Source organism: Penicillium nucicola (assembly GCF_028828085.1).
Source record: "Penicillium nucicola strain IBT 29836 chromosome Unknown utg000006l, whole genome shotgun sequence".
NCBI lineage: Eukaryota > Fungi > Ascomycota > Eurotiomycetes > Eurotiales > Aspergillaceae > Penicillium > Penicillium nucicola.
In genome coordinates this window covers 1,310,387-1,335,885 of record NW_026643130.1, presented here as the reverse complement: position 1 = coordinate 1,335,885, position 25,499 = coordinate 1,310,387, and the positions used below count along the sequence as shown (strand labels likewise).

Genomic DNA, 25,499 nt, shown 5'->3' with positions numbered 1-25,499 from the left:
CCGACAATTGCTGATCAATAGGTTAGCGGAGACGGCTTGGTGGTGGAGCGCATTCGGGGAGGTGGAAGGGTCTCACTGACTCGGGAACGCGTGGGAAAACAAATGTCCTGGAAGTCAGGCACGGAGTTAGAGGCCCAAAATCCAGTAAAAATTGTGAAGGAACACGGCAAGTTGTAGACGACGAAGACACGAGCTTTCAAGACTTCAAAGAAGAAGGGCGGAAAGGACTCGCGCTCATTGGGACTGCCTGAATGCACCAGCCACTATTGTGGCGCCCATCAAGCCCGCCCACACACGTGACGAGCCTTGGCCAATGAACGTGCACGTGCCGCCCTTCAATTGCTTCAATGCCCATTGTCGCCCTCAGCGCATGAATAGAGCGCCCCTGAATAGAGCTTTAATAATGCTCCATTTAGCGGCTAACTGCGCTGGATCGACTGTAATGGCCATTTTCAAGCCCCGGAATAACATAAATCGGGGATGACGAGGATGCGGGGATGACAGGTCACGGTGATGGGGAGGAGATGTCAGAGAGCAATAATGGACATGAAGAACAGCAGATGGGAGCCCTTGTATTTTCCCTCTGGTTCGCTGCCATTTTCTGCCCCGGACGGGCAATGCTGGACCTGATATCATGTGACGGCTGACTCAGCGTGGCTTACATCAAAACAGATCCCCGAACTTGAACAGTTACTTATAGTTACTTCATTGCATTCCAGTTAACGTTACAATCTGGATTGACCATTGTTGTCAATGACACCGATTGCATCCTTGACAGCTTGCTGTCCTCGTTCAATTGCTCCATCAACAAATCCTCTCCATCCATCTGCCCAATCAGCGCTCGCGAAGATGACCCGCCCATGAGGTTTCTGGAGCTCCTGAAGATACTGCGAAGCATGATTGGGTCCCCAGCAAGCCCAGACACCCTTTGAAAATGGATCATTCATCCAGTCATGAGTTGCATAAGCTACAACGTTGGCAGTCGGATGAATGGCATTGTGAAATTGGTCGACAATGTGCTTGTGATCTTTCCTGTCGGTCAACTTGCCGTTGTATCCAAACCCAATGCACCAGGTTCCTGATGGACCAGAAGCCTGGGTGCCATTGTGGTCTGAAAATGCGAAAACGTAAGAAGAATCGCCGGAGCTATTTGCAGTTGCAAACCAGCCTGGCTCTGTTTCTTCCAGTTTGAAATGGATCTTGGCACCTTTGTTGATATGGCCCTTGGCGATCGCTGATTGCCGAAGAGGAGACAAGGGAGGATTGAATCTAATGTCTCCTAGACAGTTGCTTCGAGATATATTAGTATTGATAGTAAGGGGAATGGTGTATGGAATGGCTCACAGCGGGATGGTCGAAATGACTGCCTTTGCCCTCAAACACTCGCCTTGCGAAGTCAAGATCTTCACTCCGGACGCGAAATTGTTGATCTCTTTCACGGTAGTTCGAAACAAAACATCCCCACCATAGTCTTGCAAAATTGCCCGTGCGAAAGAAGTCATACCCCCCTTCCCAATCTTATATATTCCTGCCAACTCGAATATTCTCGCCATGCTATGTCCGCCTAGAGCGTACCACCGCAATGCTTCAGTAAATCCGATGTTCTCACCTGGTGCACTGCCAAATGTGCTAGCGTTCGACTCGAACAAATCCTTTTCACGCTGAGTAAATCCATCTAAACGATCCAATCGGTCCTTCACTGACCAGTTGTCATACTTTCTCCACAGAGCTGGTTCCCTGAATGGCTCATGGGGATATGGCATAAGAGAACGACTATCATGGCCATCGACAGTGAAGAAAGCCTGTGAAATCCGCGTCAAAGCTTCTTCGGTCTCACCAAGTGAAACTTGCTCGGGTGAACCACCAGCAGGTTTGAAAAATTGCTTCTCTGGGGCGATTGTACCTGCCGATGTCTTCAAACTTTTGTGTAGTCCATATCTATGAAGCTCACTGTAGAGATGAGGTTGGCCCCAATGGACCCAGGTGCCTCCCATTTCAATGTCTTCCCCGAGCACTTTGGCAGTCCATGTGCGACCCCCGATACGATCTCTTGCCTCAAGGAGAAGCACACTCAAGTTATATCGCTGGCTTAGGTCGCGTGCTGCAATGATCCCAGCAAATCCGGCGCCAATGACGATGACATCGTACGTCTCTTGGATAGAGGACGAGCTGTTTAGTACAGCGTCTGTTGGTAGGCCTTCTGTGGACCCATGAGGGGTCCAAAGATATCCTTCCTTGGAAACTGGAGACATTGGAGAAAGTCAAAGACGGGGTGTTTGAATACTCCCTAGTTCGGGGATCCTCCTGTGGTATATATATACATCATGGAGTCAGATAAACAGAACGAAGGGTCAAAACTGTGGACTTTTTCCGGGCATACGTATCTTGTTTGAATCACTTCAGCTGGGGGATAGGATGATCGCCAATTGCGCACTTAATTGCCTAATCTGACTTGCGTAGAACCCAGTACATCCAACGCAATTTATGCAAGTCCTAGTTAGTGAACTAACTAAAGATTGATTAGCGGTCTATTTCTGCATCTCTATACAATAATTTGCTGCTTTGAAGAGGATATGATTGTACTTCGAAGCAGACATTCGGTAACTTATTAACTTAACCTCCAAAGTTTGAAACTTCAAAGATCCCAGCCTTTTTTGACTTGAAAGACCACTGTGAACGCAGATGATTGAGACAACTGAGATATAGTTATCCAAGTCTTGATTGCCTTCTCGTCTGTTGTAGTCCTCAAATTTGAAGTACTTTTCAGTGGAGCTCAGACGGATTGACCAATCGTGTTCACTATCGCACTAATTTCCTGATTGGGATAGAAAGCAACGAAGTCCGCATAAGCGAGAAGTTTTTCTTTACAAATCAGAATCCTAGAAGGCGTCGCAAAGAGAAGAGAGGCTGTGAAACTAGATTAATTATTGTTTGCAGTGGGACGGCCCCTTAATTGTAGAGTGACAACATCTTAGATAGCATCTCGTGGATGATAATACGCGCTTTATCCGAAGTTTTACATTGAAGAATAAAGATAAAAGTCATCATAATTAAAATAGGGCCCAAGAGCGCCATAAGTTTGGTGATAGTATTGCATAGTTTCGTTTCTCATTAATGGCCAGAACCATCCATAATCGGTCCTTCGTATACCCTTCGGCCCTTCCAAAACCAGTAAATCATGCTAAAAATTAGAACAACACCAAAAATAAGAGACGCATAATTCATGTTCACAGGTGTGACTGGCTGATATGAAGGAAACAGCATAAAGATACAAGTGAATCCCAGATAAATCAAGGAGATGATGTTGACCGGTATGCCAAGGCTTCCCAGCTTCCATGGCCCATAGGTCAATATCTCTGGTGTACACAAGCGGCGCCAGAGCATGAATATAACTGGCAGCATATATGAAACATGGAGTCCGAAGACTGCAAGAGAGAGGATTGCGTTGAACGCCGTTGTCGAGCCAATGTTGACGAAGCCCAGAATGAAAAGGAATACAAAGACAGTTGCTACCGACCATATAGGAACACGATCTTTCTTACTAACCTTTGATAGCTGCTCCGAGAATGGAAAGGCTAGATACTCTATGTTAGCGTATTTGTGATGAAACTAAAGTCTTGAAGACTAGCATACCCTTATCGCGAGCTAAGCACCAAAGCATACGTGCTGTCGATGCCATCAACGGAATGGTGGCCAAAGCAGCCACCACAATGAGGGTGCAAGTCATTGCAGTTGCAGCAGCCGGGCTGCCAGTAACACTCTTGAAGATCTCAATAATTGGGAACCCTGTCGTCGAGTTGAGCGCGGTCGTCATATCCCCCATGCAAAAGAGAATTGCCAGCAAAAATGCAAATCCCATAACACCGTTGACGGCGAGGGATCCCAGCATACACCATGGTACAGAGACCGCCGGGTTGATCATTTCTTCACAGAGATGGATGGCACCATCGTATCCTATTGTCATATTGTCAGTTTGCGTATCTCTTTCAATTGATCAATGTTACTTACCGGCCAAGACATAACAACTTGAAAGCATTCCGATGCTCCAGGAAACACCATCACTGGACCAGCCCGAGTTGTTTTCGAACAGAGTAAACACGAAACTGGCTGAATGTTTGACTGGAGCACACACCCACATGACGACGAATACGACAATGAATGCGACGATATGAATGATGAGAGAAGCATTCTCAATCAAAGCCATCAGTCGAGTTCCCCATATATTCATCACGCCTGAACCCATCAATAATGCCCAATATATCATTGTACCGTGCCATCGTTGGAAGACATAGGAATCGGAGTTGAGGGTGATGAGACCCTGAACCATTGTTGCGGCTAGAAATGGTGCACTAGCTGTAAAGGCAACCCAGCCAAAAGTTCCTATAGCTGATTAGCATGTGTCAATCTAATTCTCAGGTTGAACCTTACCGATCCAGCCTGTCAGCCAACTGAGGAGGTACTGCCATTTCTTCGGGGCCAGCCGTGCGATGAAATGATACTGCCCGCCAGCAGTAGGATACCTAGTGACAGTGTTAGCATGTTCTGATCATTTCAATGTACTCCCAACTTACATTGAAGTCATTTCACCCAGCGATGCAGCAGTTGATACAGCCCCAATAAAGGCAACTATCGATCCACGTCAACTTCCCCATTCCACCAGTGATAAATTGGTCCATACTTACCAATGAAACCATAGAACAACGAGACCGGTCCTCCACTGACCAAGGCCGAGACCATTGTACTGTCCGCATCGATGAGCCCAATGCCATACAATTTACCCGACAGACTTACCTCGACAAAGCTTCCCATGTTGCCATCAGAACTGCAGCCATAGACAAAATAGTCAAAGCAGAATAATTTTGCTATCCAAAGGACGAAAAGTCAATAAATCAGCATCCCCAAAAGAAGAATCGACTGATTACCTTCAACCGCACCTCACTCACAACCCCTTCACCCTCATCTTGATACGAGGCTACCCCATATTCAAGGCTTTTCTTCGCCATTTGATCCATTCCAAGTTAATACAAGTAATCTGGAAGATAGGCGTCTTGGACGTGGAGTCTGGGTGGCTGCAATACTTATACGAACATCAGGTATCCAACGTGGCAAATCTATGCTGCCTGACTATGACCTGCGAATGATAAACGGAATCAACAAAAGCGTGTTTAGTCTACTATGGGGCTTATCTCCTGAATGCGGGGATTTCCGAGATTCCGAACCGGGTCCAGAGTTGATGATGCCTTCTCTATTATGGAATGCAGGTAATTGGTAATATAAGCTCTGAAGGTGGCTGTCTGGCTACTCTCTCCAAAAAATTTGCAACCAATGGCCTGTTTCAATTGACTCTGATTCTCCTCATTTATACTGACTGTCATGAGAGGAATTGGGGTACCGAATTGATACTGCGGAACTAAACCTAACATTCATGACTAGACCCTTCTGGGAGAGAAAGCACCTAGAAAACCGATTGGTCCAATGTTGTGTCTTGGTAATTGGGTGATGCTGCTGGTTTAGTCTAAGACTGTCAGCTCTTTTAGGTCCACTTATTGGGCTGATCGTTGCCATGTTATAAGCGCAACGTTTGGTCATTTAAGCCAGGTGACCGCGGATTATCGCGGATCATTCCGCTCAATGATATATTTGTCTCTCTTCTAGCCGAGGGAATTGGGGGTTGGGTCGGCTTGAAAAGCGGGAAAGGAGTGGTATTCCCATGGCATTCTTTCCACACCCCCGCCTTTATACGATCTATATGATGAGCCCGAGGCACACCAAAATGGGGAAGAGAAATTAGAAAGACTGAAGGACACACACCTGTGAGGAATTCGTTGCCCGATGCTTTATCAGTGGAGGACTACCCACATCTCTGACCCCCCTGATGGAGCATCTCTCGGAATGGCCTTTGTCAAAGCTTCTGAGATCGCGATATAAGATAAGATACCATTTCACAACATCAAATCGCATTGTGTCGCTATCTCCAAAGACAGCCTATCCAAAGATAGACTCTAAACGCGCCTCAATCATGACCTCCATCCAATGTATCATTCCCAAGGAATTAGATCTCAATGTTCGATTATCATAAGCCGAAGCATCGGACTGATTCCATACGAGCTCAAGTAATTGACTGGCACGCGAGATTGGCTCAAGAGCGACGAAGTTGTGCAGAAGCTGCAACCTGTTTCGGACGAATGAGCGCCAATGATGAATCATAAAATCGGAACTATACGCAAAGCCAAGTTCCCGTTCAATTGTTGGATTTGGAGTAGTTGTAGGATGGATGGGTTCCGAATTGCAATGATCGGAATTGGTCCGGAGTTGAAGTGCACTGCCAGCAATGATCAACGGTAGTGTTAAAAAGATATTAGTACGGGAATCTTCAGGTATTGTCGCCATAATATTGAGGATAGTGGCTGCTAATGTGATCGTAGAGTTTTGATGGGTCTGGGTAGTTTCTTCTTGTTGCGGATTTAGTATTGATTCGTCCACCGACACATTCGGGTTGGTTGTCATCAGTTCCGGGAAACTGAGAAACAGTTGAAGGAGTATTGACAATTTGTAAACTTGGGCTAAGCGTAAAAGATGGTCCAACGGCGTCAGATTATCCCCTGGATCTTGGATAGAATGTTGGCTGGGTGGACGAAACTGCCGTACCCGCTGCACAAGCTCCAAGGCTGCTCGGTGTTGCTTAGAAAGAATTTCCTCTCGCGCGGTCGAAGAAATGTACATCCACAGCCTATTCGTGAGAACTTTTTGACGTGATAAAGCCCCCGCTTGAGCCATGTAGACAAAAAGCCGATCTGAGATACCGGACCAAGGGTTTGGGTAGTTTAGTTGCTCATCCTGGTCATGACAGAGCGATAGGAGATATGTTATATCTTCCGGACCTTGATCAAAGAGGAAAGATACTGTAGCTTCCCAGTAGGCCATCATCCCAACTGTGAAACTGAAATGATTTCTCGAATTGCTGTTTTCTAGCTGTGGGGTTTCTCCTGGTTGACCTATTGCATACTCCTTGAACAAGATCCGGGCCGTTTGCAGAGGAACCAAATCAATTGACGAGGCATTGTGCCACGACTGAAAATGCAATCATTAGCTCGGTACGAAAGGTCCACTGATCCTGTGCTTACCGAGGTCATTCCAAGAAGAATACTTCCAAGGAGGGAGACTTCTTTGGAGAAATTTGATGTCAACAATTCCATTTCCGACGTCAGAAGAGCAATGGCCGTTTTTCGGTGATCCAAGACAATATGCATCATGTCTTCCCTTTTCTGAAAAAGGTGGGCAGCTGACATGGCCATGACGCATTGGAAGATCAAGGGGCAAGTGTACATGACAGCGCCAACATAAGAACGTAAGGGATTCCGAAGAGAGTCAAAGCAAGAGTTGATTGGACAAACAACAGAGAAGTAGTAATCTGACAGTATGGATTCTTGCGTTTGGAATTGCGTGGGTGGTGACGGAGAAAGATATTGTAAGAGAGAGCCTGATGGCTGAAAGGTATCCCAGGAATCAGATAAATTGGTTAGAATTCCCTTTTCGGTCAAATAATGTTCATTTCCAAATTGAATAGCATGATTTGATTTGTTTGATTCAGTCTCTGCTGACTTCCGAGCCGGTTCGTTGGTCGGAGCCGATAGTGCAGTAGATTCCACAGAGCTGCAGGCCTTGTTCAAACACCTATTCATCAAAGTTTCATGCTTTTGCGACCACTGGATCAAGCGTAGGAGTCCAGGGCACCGTAGTCCCTTCTTTAGGCAGGGACCACAGCTTGGAGACTTCTCGTCACATTTGATGCGCTGCAGGAAGTCAGAGAAGAAGTCATCGACAGCAAAAAACTTGGATTCATGGCACACACCCGCTGCTTACAAGACGAGCATCCTGCTGCGCGTCTCAATGTTAACTTCAAGGGTTGACTAATGATATCAGACCCTTTGGTCGTAAACCCTTACCTCTAGACTTTGCTGATCTCCGACCAGAAGGAAGGATAGAATGGCTTGTTAATACAGACATGGTCGAATATCTCCATGAATCCCAAGTTGTCATTGACTGGCCGAAACAGGAGAAAGAAAAAGAGAAGCTTTATCTAAGTGAAAGCGGGGAAAAGCGGAATTGATAGAGCGTTGTTGACTATTGAACATGGTATTCCTACTAGACAGTAATTCAAACTTCTGCCTCTGTCAAATCCGAACATATCAGACAAATGGCAATTTATTGAAAGGAAGAATGTCAAGATATTCGAATGATTGGAGCCATTTGAAGCATTCGAAGTATACTGAAAGACCGTCAACACCTGAGGAATCAACGCCAAGACCGCTATACCCGAAATGGACCGCCAACGTCGACTCTTTGACTCCTTCAAGTTCTCCTGTGATATCTAACAACCTCAGTCTTAGTCGGCAGTGACAATGCTTCCTCGATCAGCCCGTCTGCTGACACCGGCCATTGGGGCTTTCCAATCTGCTCGTGCTCCCATCAGCCGCAGCTTCACCTCCACACATGTCCCAATGAACTCATCCCAACAGTCCAGTGCCTACAAGGACGGGGTATGTATTTGACCCTGTGATGCAATTGAATGAGACTGTACTTTCAGCTGCTGATAGTTGCCAGATGAAACAATATAAGACTTTCACAGGCCCCTTCGCCAAAGTCTTTCTAGGAGGCGTGTTCGTCTACCAGGTGATCTATTGGACTTGGTTAAAGTTGGAAATGGATGAGACAAAAGTGCGAAAGAATGGTCAGTTCAAAATCCCTACTTGGTCTTTATTAAGCCGACAATTTGCTAAACCTACGCAGAACAAGTTGCCGTGCTAGAAAAACAAGCCCGAGAAATCGCCGACAGCCAGAAATAAGCTCAATCTCGAATTTTTTGTACAATAGATGTATTCATAAAGCCCAAGAGCATATCCTAGTGTGTCTAATTCAATTCGATTGACGACAAGTAAAAACCGAAGAAACAAGGTTCAATGTCCCCCAAACACCGACCATTGCAGAATAATCTATATTAAAACCCATCCAATATGCAACTTTCCAAAACATCATACAGCAGCAAGCTTCCGTTTCCTCGTCCCAAGCACAGCCGCCTTCCTAGATGGATTCTTCAAGCCAGCCAGGGAAGGCCCATCCAACGCCTGATCCATAGCATCAACCGAGGACGCAGAAGGGAACCGCCAATCAGCGCCCCTCTCCCCCTTCTTAAAATGATCCTGATCAATATGATTAAAGCGCTCATCTAGCGCCGCCGAGCCACCACTCCGCAGGGGGATCCTCCGATCACAAAACCCACACCAAAACTGCGAATCATCCGCCAGATCAAGCCTATTCTCGCTCGCACCAGCGGCAATTTCATACTCATTCACGCCATGCTCGCGCACATGCTGCGTATACATGTCCACTTTGCCAAATAAGCGCTCACAGGGAGAACCCTTGTGCGCATCGTGGGCTGTGCAGATCCAGCTGGGCACGTGGAGATGCTGCGAGGTCTCATGGCGTTTCCAGTCGGCCTTGCTGCCGAAGGATTTGGCGCAGTGGGGGAAAGTACAGCCGTAGGGTCTTTCGTGGCGTTTTTGGTGTTTTTTCATTTCGCAGCGGAGGCGGGTTCGTTTGGGGCAGGCGTCGCATTGGAACCAGCTTCTTTTTTCTTGTTCTTGGGTGGAGTCTTGGGTTGTCGTGTCGGGTTCGTCGGAGAGCCGGTCTAGGGCTGCGGAGAGGACTTTTTGGAGCATTTGGCGTTGGAGTTGGGTGAGTTGAGTGTTGTCTGATTCGACTTCGATTCCTTCGTCAATTGTCTGGCTTGATTTTCTGTTGCGGTTGTTCATCATTTTCGTCATTGCGTTTATCAGATTGTCTGCTGCGTCTGTGACGGAGCCGTCGGGCTTTGTGTTATTTCGTTCCGTTGGGGATTCCTGACTTGTTGATGACATGCCCCATGGGCTGAAGGCAGGGAATTGAGATGGTTCTGAATCGGCGATTGAGGTGCTGTATTGGGTCGGCTGGGTGGCACCGAATGTGAAGAGATCGCTTTTCTCTTGGAAGACGGGCTCGAGTTCAGTGGTGGATTGGACAGATGATAGATCTTCCTGTTCTTCGGACATTGATTCTTCCCGAGAGCTGCGTTCTTCGAAGCCTTGTCCTGCTTGGCGACCGTTGACCTTGTCATACCAATCCATGGACCTGTCATTGGTTAGCATTCAGGTCATTCATAGAGACTCGACATGAAGGTATATTTACTTCTTTAGTAACGCATCTCCATCTTCTTCATGATGCATGCGGCTCAGATGTTGCTTGAAGTTGTCCAGGCGCGGCCAATTCTTGTTTGGCCTTGGGCAGCTTGAACCAAAGCACTTGTACATCATCTTCGGCCCACGCTCAGGCTCCTTGTTGTGCACGCACTTCTTGTGACGGGCAAGATCATTGATAGTTCCGAATCCTTCCTTGCGAGGACAATTTGGCTCATCGCATTTAAACAGCTTGCGATGGCGAGCCTCATGTTTCCTATCACCACAGCATTAATTCTCTGATCAACAAAGACCAAGACGAGCCAAACTTACCTCTTATCCGAAGGACACTTCCCACTCCACTCACAAGAGGGATGGTCACACTTGAAAACACCATCAAACATCTGCGACGGCGACCCAGCCAAGTCCGAAGCAAGCGAAGAACCAGAGGCATAGCGCGAATGGGTAAAGAAAGGCGCGGAACCAGCCGCATTCTCCTTCACACCAATTTGCGGTGACGAATCAACACCATAGGATGAAGCGACCACCGACTGCGTCGCACAACTGGTGCCGCCATACCCAGAATCCGCCGAGTAACTACCCATATATTGACTCCCATTCTCAGAGGGATCACTAAACTGATGGTGTGACAAGCAGTATTCCTGCTCGGGTAACGGGGCTGACATATTCATATGCGATAGCGACGACGAAGCCGGGATGCCGGTGAGTAGCAGTGGATTCCAAACATCTTGATCGGCCGTCATGCGGGAAGGGTAGTTTGAATAGTACAGATCTCTGGGGTTCGACCAGCCGTTCAAGAACGACGATGGGTCGAGAGACAGGTCCGATCCGCGGTGGAGGTCTAGGAGAGGCTGAGACGAGTCGAAAGGTAGATGTGACTTGAGATCATGCGATCTATCCATGCCCTGAAGAAGGTCTGTGGAGTCATTCCAGCCGGAGTCCTGGAGGGGATTAGCAGCGTCCAATATAGAGGTCATATATCATTGGTGTTTGGGTGTTTCGAGGTGGATAGAGGAGAGGGGGGGGGCACGAACCTCCATAACTTTGTGTAAGACGTTGGGACTAAACCAGATAAAGTATACCAAGATGGGGTGGATAGATGGAGGAGAGAGAGAGAGAATAGATCAGAACATGAAACCGAAGCAGAAACAGGGGAGGGGTCAAAGGATTAAATGTCTGCTCTCATGCATACAAATGCCAAAAACCAACACGCGAGAGACACGCTCCACTTCGCCCCGAGCCGGCCACGCGAAGGGAATGTATAGAGAAATAAAAAAGTAAAAGGGAAAGTTCGCCCTCGCGTGCTGAAGCGTGGAATGCATCCCTTGATTTACACAGCCCGCTTATCCGACCCTATTTACAGTACTGTTTACTGTTTGCTGGGTACGACTCGCGGCTCTACAGTAGTGTATCATCCTCTACAGGATATCAAGCTAATGGCTGATCACCCATCATAAATGAGATCATTCCCATTGACGATCCCCGATATTCCTGGGGATGGATCAGCCCATATCATATTCCAAAAAACGAATAAATATCAAAAAAAAAAAAAAAACCGACCAGCTTACCCTGGAAGTATCCTACACGTACGCACAACGTAAGTGAGTCCCCTGCACGAGGTATGCAAGACAAAAAAAAGGGAGGAAAAAGGAAAAAACAACTCTACCAATCCGAAACGACTAAAGAGCGTAAAAGCAGGGAAGCAAGGGCCTCGGAGACTGACAGAGCGATCGGCATGGACTAAGATCGGCGATGCCATGTTGCAAGGGATGGAATAGTGCACGTTTAAGCGAAGAATACGGCGGGAAGGGATTTTGACTTTGACATTGACTCTGAGACCTGAAACGAGGCGCAAGTTTGATTAAAGCGATCTCTCAATTGTCATCTTGCTCGCTGTTGAACCAGTCACTATTCGGCTTATTTTTCAGCTATCCACGGGTGGCGGTAGTTCGCGTGGCACTAAGGAGTGGTTCTTGATCGGATTCGAGTCTAGTACTATTTCGGAAAAGTCCTATGAAGTCCCATCTGATGCCTCATATGTCGCTGTATACTAGTACTTAGACCGGATTTTACAGTAGGCCGTTGCCGCGACTTGCCCGATTAGGGTGCCGCTGCTTTATCGGTCTTGCAGTACAGTACTCAGGGAGCAGAAAGCGGCATGGGTGGAACACTAAAACAGAAAGGGTAAACCAGGTCGGCCTAAAATTCGATGTATACAGTATGCTAGCTGTGCCCTGTTATGCGCGGGTTGTTGGTCTGAAATGGTATCTTCGTAAATGACAGTACTGTCTTAGCACTGGTATGTAGTGATGTAAAAGGGGGTTATCATGGCCATCATTCCGACATAACTCGCTAAAGATGGCAGATTCCGTCTCTGCTCATGTGCCACCTGTGGCGCTGTAGCCGATGAAAAATTGAAAGTGATGCAAATTGCCTGCCAATGACAAGAAGAGGGGGAATAAGAAAAGACAATGAGAACGAGTCGATAAAAATAGAAAAATAGGAAAAGAGATAACAATAAAAAAAAAACACAAAACGAACAGCATGATAAGAATCAAGGGAGAGAGAATCACATCCTGGAAGGACAACCCGAGGAATAAGTGGAAGAATAGTTCACCTCGGGTTCGGCTTGATAAGCATAACTGCCATCTGCGGGGTACACAGACTGAAACTGATACGAGTTCATTTCGGACTCTGGAGTCCTCGACCTAGGAATGGCGTAGGGCGGATACGTCAACGAGCTTTGATGCAGGGGATGAGGCTGGGCCTGGGGGGCCTGGGACAGGTGGGGCGCTGGGCCGAACTGGCCTACCCCGTACGCATACTGATCAGGGGTGAGCGAATCAGTCATGGAACCCGGCATGGACTCGGGCTCCTCGATGAGTGGACTGCCAGAAATAGTGGGGAATTCGACAGGCGGGCCGTTAAATGAAAAAGCAGGGATGGGGGTGCTAGTGTTTCGAGTGTAGTTCGATGACGCTTGAAGAGGTTCGTGTCCATACGCAAGAGAGGGCGAGGGATAGGTTGCCGATGATCCGCGAACCGGTTCCACTTTGAGGCTGGTATGGCCGGTGTGGACAGGGCTTGGGGCGCTCGGCTTCGCGAGATGTAAGACAGGCATGGCGAGTTGTTCCATGTGTTTTCCCAGGTGGACCGACAATTTTCTCCAGTCGCTACAGACATTCCCACAGAATCGACACGGCTCTGATTGGGGCGTTCGGTCCGTCTCATGCCGACATTCTTCGACCATTTGCCATAAACGTTTCACATCATTTTCTCTTTGGCCATTCGGCAAAACATCGGCTTCCGAAGACTTGCCATTCTTGAGTTTCGGCTCCGGCATTTTATGTTCTCGAACCAGATGCTGCACAAAGTTGTCTTTTCGGTAGCACTTATGATGGCAGTCGGGGAATGCACAGGTCCACCATTCCAGCTGTCGGTGTTTCTCGTTCTCATGGCGGACCCAATCGGCCTTGCGCTTGAATGACTTGGGCTCGGTGCAGTGAGGGAATGTACATGTGAAGGGTTGAATATCCTCTTGAACATGTTTAGACCAGTCGGACGGCTTCTGGAACTTCTTAACCTCGAAGCAAATGGGGCACTCGAACTGGGCAGGGAGTTGATTCACCGGCGGGGGAGGAACTCCAGGTGGATATTGTGTTACAGTTCCTTCCGCTGTAGCATGTTGCTCTTGTCCTGGACTGAGGGGTTTGACTCGGAATTGACTTTGACCTGTCTCCGATTCCATGGGAGCCTTGGACTGTGGTAGAAAAGAGGCTTTCCCGCCCGACGCGAAACAAAATGCCTGTGACTTGCATGTGTGATTGCCAACCGCGAGAGCGTGATTTCGCTGCAATCCAACCAAAAGCTTAAAACGGCGATCCTGTTCACATGCAAGACGCTGAAGCAAGGCCGGCTCAAGTCTCGGATTCAATTGCATGATCTGTGACTTGAACCCTTCAATTGTCGGCTCTGGGAGATCTTGGACAGCTGGGAATTCCATGACAATGCCCTTGCTATCGCCCATGACATTGTTATCATTCTCGCCAATTGTTTCAACGCCTAGGAATGGACCTTTGGGGGGATGGGCTGCATCTGAGCTGAACCTCCCTGGTAAAGTGATGTTCGGGACAGGCGGTCCACCATGAGCAGTCATCAAGTTCATCAACCCAGGGTTAGAGGGTCGGGGAACTTCACTTCTGCTTCGTCCTCGGCTCTTAAGCGGGAGACTTAGAGAATGCCTCTCTGGATTTGGCGACGGTGCAGGCGAAACTGCTTGGACAGAGCTACTGCCCCCAACAGCGGCCATTTGACTAGACATGGAAAGAAGAGCATTGGTCAAGCTCGGTGACCGTGAATGTCGACGAGCGGAGAAGACATTCCGGGGCGAGTACGGTTTTGGCGAGGGTTCTGATACTTCATGCGGCTGAGGTCTAGGGTAGGTACTGGATTGACTGATGAGAGATAAGTCGGAAGCTTGGCGCTTTAGCTTCGAAGACGCCTGCTGGATCCAAGGACGTTTCATAAGACTCATGCGCCTTTTTGATTGAGCTCCAACAGAGAACTTCTCAAGAGATGTGGTGACATTGATAATGCTGTTGTTATCAATAGTCGCAGTAAGTGATGCCGTTTCCAGATCTCGAACGCGTTTCTCAAAAGCTATCATTGCATCAGTCGAGCTAATCGGTTGCATCGCATCTGATCTGGGCGTCGAGTCGCGAGGTGAATCGTGCCAAGGGTATAAACGGAGCCCTTCATCTGGTTGCTCAAGCGATGAATAGATTTCGGGTGTGCTGCGATCATATCTGCCAGGCTCATCGACATTGGCCGGTATTGAGTCCGAACCTGTGGCTATACTTTCCTCATCCTCGCTCAGCATTTCATCGCTGCTTTCGTGCACCAAAACCCCAGGCCCAGGACATGGGTGGACCGCAGAGTGACCTTTCAAACTGAAGTAACCCTCTTCTTTCAGGGGACGGTCCCCCGTGCTCCTCGCTCGAAGTCTGCTAGGGACATGGTGTCGGCGCGGAGGACTAGGCGGCTCATCGCCAGCCTCGCTATTAGCCTTGCTCACAGATACAGACCAGTATGTGATATCTTCGTTCTTCTCCTCCCTTTCCCGCTTGACTTGGATATCGTTGGGACTCGGCCCGTATTCGTTTCCACGAGCTTCTGGGTCGAGTCCGGCTAAATGGGTGGTAGGGTGTCGGATCCACGCGCCGTTAGGGGATCGCGAAACCGAGACAGACGAGATGGATTTGTGATCGTCGGATTCACTGCCAGACTCGCTCGATTGATCATTTGGGTCCGCTGCCGAGAGGTGCGCAGAGGACTGACTGCGATATCTTTGGTGATCGGTTGTGCGTCCTTTTGGTGAATCGCCTCGAGAAAAAGTCTCAATCTTGAAAACAGGACTTCTTCCCCTGGTTGTGTCTGATACCGACTCATTATTTGACCCCTGGATGTTCGTAGCGGAGAGTCGAGATGGCTCATTCAATGGAACATGCGAGACACCGAGACCGGCTTTATACGAACTGGGAATCGACTGCACTGTGTTGGTACTGTTGAATTCCAGAGTTGGCATAGTGCCCGATGGATTCTGATTTTGCTCCAAGCTTGTCCTCGTCCACTGAAATACATTTGGGGCCATGGGCGAAGACCACGCGGGATCAACGGGAACAGAATTGTCCGTCTGGTAAGATGAAAAGCTCTCATCTCGCCAGCTACTCGAGCCACTGGTTAATTCAATCGCCTGCGGTTCGACAAATGCATTTTCCGAAAGTGGAGAGGTGCACGCGCTATTATAATCACTTCGGGGATCCAGGTAGCCCGTCTGCAGTGTGGAGTCGATCCGCGCGTCCTGAGGGGAGCCCAGTATTTGCCCAGGACTCGCCGACGGTGTTAATCGAATGGCGCTGGCTTGGAAATAGATTTCTTCGGGGTCGGATGTCGCAGACAAATAGGGATCTGGCGCGTGAGGATCCTGGAGCGCATTGTCTGGCGAAAGCCCCTGACTGCGTGGTGAGGCTAGTGACATATTGGAGTTGCTGTTCATACCCCGAGATCGCGCACAAATATTTGCCATGAGCACAGGCGACTTCAAGGCCGATCCACGGTAAAGTGGTCCATGCAGGGTTGTGGTTATATAGGCGGTTCTAACGTGTGTATCTGGCCCTGAATAGAGTGGGCTATGTCGGTCAAATCTCAAGAAAAAAAAAAAGAGTTGGAGATATGGAAAGAGACACAAAAAGATTGGGGGGGCGGGCGATTTCAGAGAGATCCCAGGATGTTAGCGAGATGAGGGGAACTGAGGCTGAACAAGCGCCGGGCGCACTGCAAATTGAAGGGGAGTGTCCCACTGTTCTTAGCCTGTCGATTTGAAATAGTACTCAACAGTAGGAAATAGCAGTCAAAAGAGAAAACAGGAATCAAGTAGTCTCTAAGCCTCCGAGGGCTGTGGCTAGTACGAAGATCGCATGATTAAGGCTTACTCGGATTGCCTAAAATAGCCTTCGCTCGAGAATGTTCACGGTGTCAACTGCTTTGGATCCGGGCGAGTTTGGCGCCCCAGCCACATGTGTATCAGATATTTCTATTCTTGTCCTCAGCCTCTACAGTCGACTTCCTCTGTCCTCTATAGGGCTGAACTGTGAATCTGTGAGCTTGGTGATATGCGACCCGGCGTTTATACTTGAAACACCGGTATCTGTCTTCCGAGCCTCATTGATATCCACCTGTTCGTTGAGCCTCGAGTAACATAGAGGTTAATTCTAGTCCAGTCCGTCCTTCTCAGATTCCTGATCATAATAATCAAATACTAGACAGTCTGATCTCGATCTGTGGATGTGTACAACCCCACAATCGCTGGACAGAAAACGGCCCCCACTACTCAACCAGAATAACTATAGCCCCCAATGCTGAGTTTTCTTGGAACTGGGTGTGATACCATCCGAAACACACCGTCCCGGTCCACGGGGTCACTAGTGTCACCAGAGTCTGTCTACGGGGGCACTGCAATATGCTGATATATTTAAGAAGTATCAGACTTGCCCAGGCGGTTTGGGATGACATCACAGATGGTCCACGACAACGTTACAGTGTACTCCACTATGTTCCACAATGAACAGTCAATAAATAACTCCGTACCTGCATCTCAGTTAAGTAATATTGGGCTACATGTGCATTTGTACCCCCGAACCTTTAACCGTCAACGACTTTCGTCACGGTGGGGACCCGCCACCGCTCCGCGGCCCGAATTCTGTGGGGTCTGAGATATTATATAGCAGTAGTGTGGCGGAACATGGACCCAAAATGACACAAACATGGCTAATAATTAGCCATAATATGTAGACCAGACATCTTGTATATAAGGCTAATGCCAGCCATGGAACGAAGTGAAGGTGTATAGAGCAGACCCATGGAAATGATGAAATTGTACCCGGAGAATCGACCCATAGATCATTCAAGCTAAGAGGATGTCCAAGCACTTATACCCATTGGTGTCCCCATGTATGTGCAGACTGATAACCGATTAACCAGACACGCATCAGATAACCACAAATAGTCCATCAAGGCTATGTCTTCCAATACAAACCAAACAAACCGCCAAGAAACCCCAGATAAGGAAAAGAGCCTAAACCCTAGATGGTTGTAGGATCCGATCATAAACCAAACATAATTGGACACTATCCTATCATTATCAGGGAAATATCCCACAGTCATAGAAATCACAGCATTTCAACTAATAACCTCAAACCAGGTCCGATAAATCTACGTTCAAAGCTTCCCATTGCTGGATTCAAGGTCTTGGCCACCGTCAGATCGTAGATAAGAGGCTTGGTACTCGTGTTTTGCATACGAAAGATCTTTTAACGTTACTACAACCATGGAGAATGTTATATTTGATATTCTCCCTTCCCCCTCGGCTCTGAAAGACGGAAGACAGGGCTGGATAGAGGCAAGCTCTTACCATGGCCGAGTCTGTTAGTTTCATGCCCCTAACAGTCGAAAGATCGTGTTTGCTAACACATCACAATTGACAGCCAGTATATAACGCATCCACCCCTACGGGGGGCGATCCTCTTCAAGTCGATGTCAACGCCCAGTATGCAGGTCTCGAATGGAACTATACGTATATCGTCTTTTGCGGGTTCATTGTTTGGTTGATCATACCCGGAATCGGTCTACTATACAGTGGATTAGCACGACGGAAGTCAGCTCTCGCCTTGCTTTTCCAATCCATGATGGTTGTAGCCGTGTAGGTTGAAAATCTCCGACCTGTACCAGTGTGGCTGGAGTTGACGCGCATCCTAGAACAACATTCCAATGGATATTTTGGGGATATTCACTAGCCTATGCGCGGGACGCAAGCCCGTTCATCGGGACATTGAAGAACTTCGGCTTGAAGGGTGTGATGGCGGCGCCGTCGCCTGGTTCAGCCGATCTGCCCGAGATTGTGTTCTGTTTCTATCAGCTTCTGTTCTGTGCATGCACAGTCATGATCGTAGTGGGCGGCGCCTTCGAACGAGGAAACATGATCCCCTCACTCATCTTCAGCTTCTGCTGGGCAACCGTCGTCTACTGCCCGCTAGCTTGTTGGACGTGGAACAGCAATGGATGGCTATATAACTTACCCTCGCTCGACTTTGCTGGCGGCGGCCCAGTGCATATCGCCTCTGGCTGGTCAGCTCTTGCTTACGCCTTTGTCTTGGGAAAGCGCAAGCACCTCGATCAACCATCATCCGCCAAACCACACAACACGACCCTAGTCTTCCTAGGCACGACCCTGATCTGGTTTGGATGGTTTGGCTTTAACGTAAGTCACGCCCGAGTTCACTGTGAATTCCGTCTAACTATCTGCAGGGCGGCTCAGCCCTCAACGCCAGCATCCGAGCCATGCTGGCGGCATTCAACACCAACACGGCCGCCTGCACGGGCGTCCTAGGCTGGGTCCTCGTCGACTACATCAAGCACCGCGGTAAATTTTCGGTGGTCGGCGCCTGCGAAGGCGCCATCGCAGGCCTGGTAGGAATCACACCAGCAGCAGGCTTCGTCTCAATCTGGCTAGCCGCCGTGATTGGCTTCATTACCAGCGTCGTTTGCGCCTGTCTACAAGATCTGAACGATTGGTTGCACATTGACGAGGGAATGGACGTGTTCAAGCTCCACGGCGTCGGAGGCATGGTAGGAGCCTTCCTAACGGGGATATTTGCGTCACAGTCCATCGCAGCGCTGGACGGTGTCACCGAGGCGACTGGGGGGATTGATGGGAATGGTATGCAGGTTGGGAAACAGTTGGCGGAGGTGTGTGCTATTTCGGCGTATTCATTCACTGTCTCATGTCTTCTGCTCTACATCTTGAAATGGATTCCCGGCATGCAGTTGCGTGTGCATGAGGAGATGGAAATGGTTGGGTTGGACCAGGCGCAATTTATTGATGAGCAGATCGGGGAACGTGGGATTTTGGATGATCTGTGCGGGTCACCCTCAACGGCTGTTAATGAGGGGGTTGTGGTTTCAGAGAAGAGATAGGGTCTGGAGGCCGGGAGGGTCTGGATCTCGGGATCGTGCCAAGACTGTTTTCTATTGGGGTGTGACTTTGAACGCGCAAGCACGGGATATTTCAACCTTAAAAACATCCAGTGGAACCTGTAAGGTTTTCTTTCTATTTTTATATGGGACACAGGATACCGTTGACACTTGACAGTGGCCACATTCTTCCCAGTTAGACACGGTAAATGTGTAAAAAAAGGATCAGACCCTTAAGACCCTGAGCGGCATCAAGGGCCGATGCCAAGAAAGCTGACGTATGCCTGGGGCTTTCCGGCCTGCATTCCATGACGAGGCCTGGAGTAAAGCTGACATGCAGATGCAGGGAAACACAAAATAATCCAAACGCAATTCCAATATTGATCAACTTTACAGACTGATTTATTGATTTGAATGGAATAGTTGGATACTCAAGAAAAGAAACGAAAACCTACAAAATTGCCAAACGGTAATACCTCGTAAGAATACTCTCCTTTCCCTTTTCCGGCCATTTTTCGCCCTTTTTGCCACTTGCAAATTTGGTCTCACCCGTCACGTTTTGTATCCCCGGAGCCGTCGCGTCCTCCCGCTTTTGGCTCCTTATCTCTTCTCCCCTCTACAATCTGTCATTCGTTACGTCTTCTTCTTTGCCTTCGCTTGAACTTGCTTTCGCCTTAATTAAGAAGTCACTTTCTCTTACCTTTCGGCCAGTCTGTCATGATCTGCGAATAATCGAAATCGAGTCCAAATGGGCAAATGTATGTGCTTCCACTCCCCGACTGCTCCCTCTGCATACTGACCGGATCAGGGCGTTATGGTATCGTCCTGGACGCAGGCTCGTCTGTACGTTCGACCAGTGTCGCAGTATTGCTCACTTCCACTAATGCACACAGGGGACTCGCGTACACGTTTACCGATGGCTACGAAATGCCGCTGCACGAAAGAAGGCCGATGCGGAGGAATTGAAATCGTTACCGGAAATTAAAACCAAGGAAGAATGGACCAAGAAGATACACCCTGGTAAGTCGATGGAGACACTGCCACCACAAATGTTGCTAATCTCGCCCATGAAAGGTGTCTCTTCCTTTGCCCAAAACCCCGAACTGGTTGGATCCGATCATCTGGCCGGACTTCTGGATCACGCAAAGGGAATCATTCCGAGAGAGGATGCAAAGGATACGCCGATCTTTTTACTTGCCACAGCAGGCATGCGACTACTTGGAAACCTCGAACGACAATTACTTCTGGATCAGATCTGTTCGTATGCTCGTGATAACACGGAGTTCCTACTGCCCGATTGTGGAGTTCATATCCAGGTGATTCCGGGCGTGACCGAGGGACTCTATGGGTGGATTGCGACCAATTATCTCATGGGTGCGTTTGACACACCGGACAAGCACGACCATGGGAAGGGACATCACACCTATGGATTCCTCGATATGGGTGGCGCATCTGCTCAGATTGCATTTGCGCCGAATGCCACGGAAACGGAGAAACACGCCAACGATTTGAAGCTGCTGCGGTTGCGAAACATTGATGGATCGGTCCAAGAGCACAGAGTCTTTGTTACGTCTTGGTTGGAATTTGGTGTGCATGAAGCCCGCCGACGCTATCTGGAAGCCTTGCAGGCCGCGACTGGACCAGAGATCAAAGAATTACCCGACCCTTGTCTTCCCAGTGGATTGCGCACGACTCTTGACGGCAAAGATGTATCTGGATCTGACGACGAAGAGAGCTATCTAATAGGCACGGGCAAGTTTGATGAATGTCTACGACAGACCTTTCCTTTACTGGACAAGGATGCACCGTGTGCGGATCAGCCCTGTCTTCTGCACGGTATGCACGTTCCAGCCATTGATTTCGATGTCAACCATTTCATTGGAATCAGCGAGTACTGGCACACCACGCACGAGATCTTCGAAATGGGTTACAAAGACAAGGCATATGACTTCAACACGTACCAGGAACGGGTTAATACGTTTTGCTCTCAAGACTGGGACTCGATCGAGCACGGTCTTGAAGTGAATCAGTGGGGAGTGAAGGTCAATCGTCAAAAGGCCAACGAGGTATGCTTCAAGGCATCATGGATCATTAACATGCTCCATGATGGTATCGGCGTTCCTCGTGTGGGCTTAGAGGAAATCACCTACCCTGCTCACAACGGCACCAAGGAAGTCTTATCTCACGGAAAGGAAAAGGGTTATCTTGATGCTTTCCAAGCAGTTAACAAGATTGACTCGACCGAAGTGAGCTGGACTCTGGGCAAGATCGTTTTATATGCATCTTCCCAGGTGCCTATGGAGATTGAAGAGGCTCTCCCCGTTGGCTTTGGCAGCAACCTCCCCGGTGTGCCGTCAGACTTCCAATATCCCAGTGTTCAGCTGCTGCCGGACTCGGACAGCTTCCATAGCGAGCACTGGCATGATGCATTGTTTGACGGCGATTCCCCTCGCCGGATCCCAGGCTTCCTCCTCTTCATGCTTATAATTGTGGTGGCTGGCTTTTTCCTATGTGGACGCAGCCGCCGGTCACGCATCTACAACCGCATCACTAATGTCCTTCGTCGCGGTGGACCCTCCCATCCAAATCACCCAAAGAAGCGAAAGGGTCTCAAGGCGATGCTCCCGTTCCTCGGCCGGAGCGCTCCATCCTATGAACGAGTCCTTGAAGACGGCGCCCAAGACTTTGAACTTGGCGTCACTGACTCGGATGGCAGCGAGGATGGAGGCCGATTATCGGAAGCCGACTCCGCCAGATTGGGACCACCAAAGCGAGCCTCCAGCTGGGGTAGTAATAGCAACACCCCCAGCTTTAAATACGCCTTGGACAACAGCTCAACCGGGACGATTGGACTCGGAATCAGCGGCGGCTCCGGCATCGCAATGGATCGAGCAGGCTTAGTAGTGAGGACCGAAAGCAGGGACCATCTTGCCCCCATTGCTCTCGGGCCCACCACTAACGGCCGTCGATCAAGAGCCGGCAGCCCGACGAGATCCCATCACCAAAAGTCACCCAGCTTGACGCCCCTCGCCGACGACTAATGCACACGACCCCCTCCGATTTATGCATAATTACCTAACATTCCCGCATCGTGTTTCATTTGGAGTTGGATGATTTCTGCCTTGGTTTATGACCAAGGATCTGGTCTGTCGTGGGGTTACTGTTGTCTCGTGGCTTTCTGCCTTCGATTCTTGGTATTATATTTCTCACTGTGCTCTGGAGTACCTTTTCTTCTGATTTTTTTTGCTTGGTTGCTGTCTCGATCTTATCCTGGTGATTTACACGTAATGAGGAGTGTACCATTAGCAGAGAGTCCTTTTGAACATAGAATAATCCTTGCATCAACTTATATTTACGCAATCGTGCTTTCTTCATTGTATAGAATATAGAAGGGTAATCTTTGGGCATTTGAGTGTCTTATGAGCTCAGTTCATTGCATGTAGGAAGGAGATGGGGTGATCTAGAAAATGCCTTGACACCTTGGTTTCTTTTGTTGAAAATCAACACCAAGTATTCGGAACACGGAGTACATCACATCATATAACTTAACTTATACAGATGGCGTTAAACGAGTGAGAGGAAGGCTGCGCACGTGATATCTTACCCAGGTAGCCTCAATATCCAGGCAATATACTATCACGTGATGCAGTTGCTCTCACACCGCCCGGCAAAAAGGGCTTCGACATAGCGAGAAACTGGCGCAACCAGCTTCCAATTCAATCATTGCCCTCGACAACTACACCTGTCGCACACCATATTACTGCCATCTCCTCTATCTATACAGTCACGATCAACTGTATTCATCTAGGAATCCCTATCGCCGGCCACAGCTACCACCGCCACCATGCGCTTGACTGTCGAGCTCATTCAGAATTCCCTATCATACATCAACCCACTCACAGACCGCGAGTTGGATCTCCGAGGTGCGTCTGAGAACTATAAACCTTTCTGAAAAGAACAGGTACTACCCTTTGATCTGAGAGCTGGATTGATATCGTCTTTTTGCGCGTGCAGGGCACAAGATCCCCGCAATTGAGAACTTGGGTATTGCCAAAGTAAGTGCTGTCTGCCTAGGAGCTTGGTCTAGATCTGAGCTACAGTCGCAGTCAGACTGGCTCCGTGTAGCTTGACCCTTATTCTCTGGACACGATTCTGATCTGGTGCAGGATCAAGATGCGATCGACTTCACCGACAATGACCTCTCCTCCCTCGGAAACTTCCCTCACTTCCCTCGCCTCTCTACCCTCCTCCTCGCCCGCAACCGTATCAATCACATTCAGCCATCGCTAGCAACCTCCTTGCCTAATTTGAAGACCCTGGTTTTGACCGCGAACAACCTGTCTGAGCTTGTGGAGCTGGAAGGGCTGCGGACTTTGACTAAATTGACGCATTTGACTCTTATGGAGAACCCATTGACACGGAAAGAGGTTTGTCTTGTCCAAGAAAGCCGCCTAACAATCTATACTAATCCAATTTAGAACTACCGCTACTGGGTCATCTGGCGCGTTCCCTCCGTCCGCTTCCTGGACTACCGCAAAGTGAAAGACGCCGAGCGCACCGCAGCAAAAGAACTCTTCGGTACTTTTGAAGAGCCCTCAGCCCTCGCGTCCAAGATCTTAGGTGTCAAGTCCCGCACGTTCGACGTCAACAGCGCCGCCGAGCGCGCTCCCACCGAGAAGGGCATCCGCGTACAACTGACCGACGCAGAGCGCAAGCGCGTGGAAAAGATGATCCGCGAGGCGAAGAGTTTGCAGGAAATCACAAGGCTAGAGAAGGAACTAAACGAGGGCCGGATACCGGGTGGAGCACTCGGTGCGGAGGATGCGGACGGGGACGTGCAGATGTAAAGCAGAGATGAATTCTGTTTGGATTGGATCTACGGACTATGAACATACCACTTTATTTTTTTCTTCCATTGTTACCGTTTCCGTCGTCCTTTCTCTGTCCCGTGTTCTCTGTTCTCTTGGGGGCTTTGCTTTCCGGTTTCTTTTCTGGTCGTTCGGGATTCTCATATACCTGGCTTGAATTCCTGGGGGTTCAGTGTGTATCATCAAGAGGGTTTCATTGCATTACTGTTGGCCTGGCCGTGAAAAATTTGAGCATTGAAATAAAATCAGATCACCACGTTGCATCATCCATGTTGCTAGAAGAAGTACCGAAGCCACGCGCTTTGTGTGTAGAATCACTAACTAGAGCCTAACCTCGTCTTTCACCCGAGCCATGGGCAAGAAGAGGTCTAATACACGGCACCCAGACACTCTGCATCTAGTTATTGCACCTACGGTTCACTAAATGGTAGCCGATCAATTAGACTTCTTTGGTGGCTTACTATACGCCACCAAGACAGGGGTCTGTTCGCGTTGATCGGCAATTGATATGAACTTATCCAACGTAAACCATAAGTAACAACTTATAGTGACTCGCACTATCGAGGTCAAAATGCGTCGTAAATGCCTCGTCAATGCATAGTGGAGAGACGGCCAGCACTCGGCATTCAGTTCCACGCAAATACCTATAGTGAAAATAATTTTTTAAAAAAAACGCTTCAGCCTCTTGACCAAGACCCATAGTCTCGGAAAAATCTTCGTCACGATGCGCCCCCAGAAGCCTAGCATTACTCAATAGAAAAAGAATCGAAGGCAAAGAAGGAAAAAAATACAGGGGAAATCGGGTGGCTTACAGGTGTTCCGGGTATGTATCGTATCCAGGGTTCGAGACAAACCTACCACAGTTGAAGAC

General features: G+C 48.7%; 8 protein-coding genes across 8 annotated transcripts; 4 read left to right on the top strand and 4 right to left on the bottom strand.

Annotated features, from left to right (window-relative positions):
• Window positions 1-725: 725 nt before the first annotated feature.
• On the bottom strand, window positions 726-2,252 carry N7511_006511 (flavin monoamine oxidase family protein; the record flags this gene model as incomplete). The annotated part of the gene is made up of 2 exons (XM_057128888.1): window positions 726-1,290; window positions 1,345-2,252. 2 exons carry the CDS (start codon window positions 2,250-2,252, stop codon window positions 726-728), a joined length of 1,473 nt encoding a protein of 490 aa, XP_056983444.1.
• An 859-nt stretch (window positions 2,253-3,111) lies between these two features.
• Window positions 3,112-4,960, bottom strand: N7511_006510 (putative GABA permease; the record flags this gene model as incomplete). Its single annotated transcript, XM_057128887.1, has 7 exons — window positions 3,112-3,575; window positions 3,634-3,954; window positions 4,009-4,380; window positions 4,429-4,520; window positions 4,572-4,626; window positions 4,683-4,822; window positions 4,944-4,960. 7 exons carry the CDS (start codon window positions 4,958-4,960, stop codon window positions 3,112-3,114), a joined length of 1,461 nt encoding a protein of 486 aa, XP_056983443.1.
• A 3,442-nt stretch (window positions 4,961-8,402) lies between these two features.
• N7511_006509 (uncharacterized protein) lies at window positions 8,403-8,846 on the top strand (the record flags this gene model as incomplete). The annotated part of the gene is made up of 3 exons (XM_057128886.1): window positions 8,403-8,540; window positions 8,605-8,731; window positions 8,791-8,846. The coding sequence occupies 3 exons, from the start codon at window positions 8,403-8,405 to the stop codon at window positions 8,844-8,846; spliced, it is 321 nt and encodes a 106-aa protein (XP_056983442.1).
• A 186-nt stretch (window positions 8,847-9,032) lies between these two features.
• Window positions 9,033-11,272, bottom strand: N7511_006508 (putative C2H2 finger domain protein; the record flags this gene model as incomplete). The annotated part of the gene is made up of 4 exons (XM_057128885.1): window positions 9,033-10,167; window positions 10,225-10,488; window positions 10,545-11,173; window positions 11,267-11,272. 4 exons carry the CDS (start codon window positions 11,270-11,272, stop codon window positions 9,033-9,035), a joined length of 2,034 nt encoding a protein of 677 aa, XP_056983441.1.
• A 1,529-nt stretch (window positions 11,273-12,801) lies between these two features.
• Window positions 12,802-16,269, bottom strand: N7511_006507 (putative C2H2 finger domain protein; the record flags this gene model as incomplete). Its single annotated transcript, XM_057128884.1, has 1 exon — window positions 12,802-16,269. The coding sequence occupies one exon, from the start codon at window positions 16,267-16,269 to the stop codon at window positions 12,802-12,804; it is 3,468 nt and encodes a 1,155-aa protein (XP_056983440.1).
• A 1,848-nt stretch (window positions 16,270-18,117) lies between these two features.
• Window positions 18,118-19,763, top strand: N7511_006506 (ammonium transporter; the record flags this gene model as incomplete). Its single annotated transcript, XM_057128883.1, has 4 exons — window positions 18,118-18,210; window positions 18,275-18,489; window positions 18,546-19,047; window positions 19,095-19,763. 4 exons carry the CDS (start codon window positions 18,118-18,120, stop codon window positions 19,761-19,763), a joined length of 1,479 nt encoding a protein of 492 aa, XP_056983439.1.
• Window positions 19,764-20,508: 745 nt separating this feature from the next.
• On the top strand, window positions 20,509-22,801 carry N7511_006505 (putative nucleoside diphosphatase (Ynd1); the record flags this gene model as incomplete). Its single annotated transcript, XM_057128882.1, has 4 exons — window positions 20,509-20,518; window positions 20,569-20,603; window positions 20,654-20,780; window positions 20,835-22,801. 4 exons carry the CDS (start codon window positions 20,509-20,511, stop codon window positions 22,799-22,801), a joined length of 2,139 nt encoding a protein of 712 aa, XP_056983438.1.
• An 803-nt stretch (window positions 22,802-23,604) lies between these two features.
• lea1 (U2 snRNP complex subunit LEA1) lies at window positions 23,605-24,607 on the top strand (the record flags this gene model as incomplete). Its single annotated transcript, XM_057128881.1, has 4 exons — window positions 23,605-23,683; window positions 23,775-23,815; window positions 23,927-24,187; window positions 24,239-24,607. The coding sequence occupies 4 exons, from the start codon at window positions 23,605-23,607 to the stop codon at window positions 24,605-24,607; spliced, it is 750 nt and encodes a 249-aa protein (XP_056983437.1).
• Window positions 24,608-25,499: the final 892 nt, after the last annotated feature.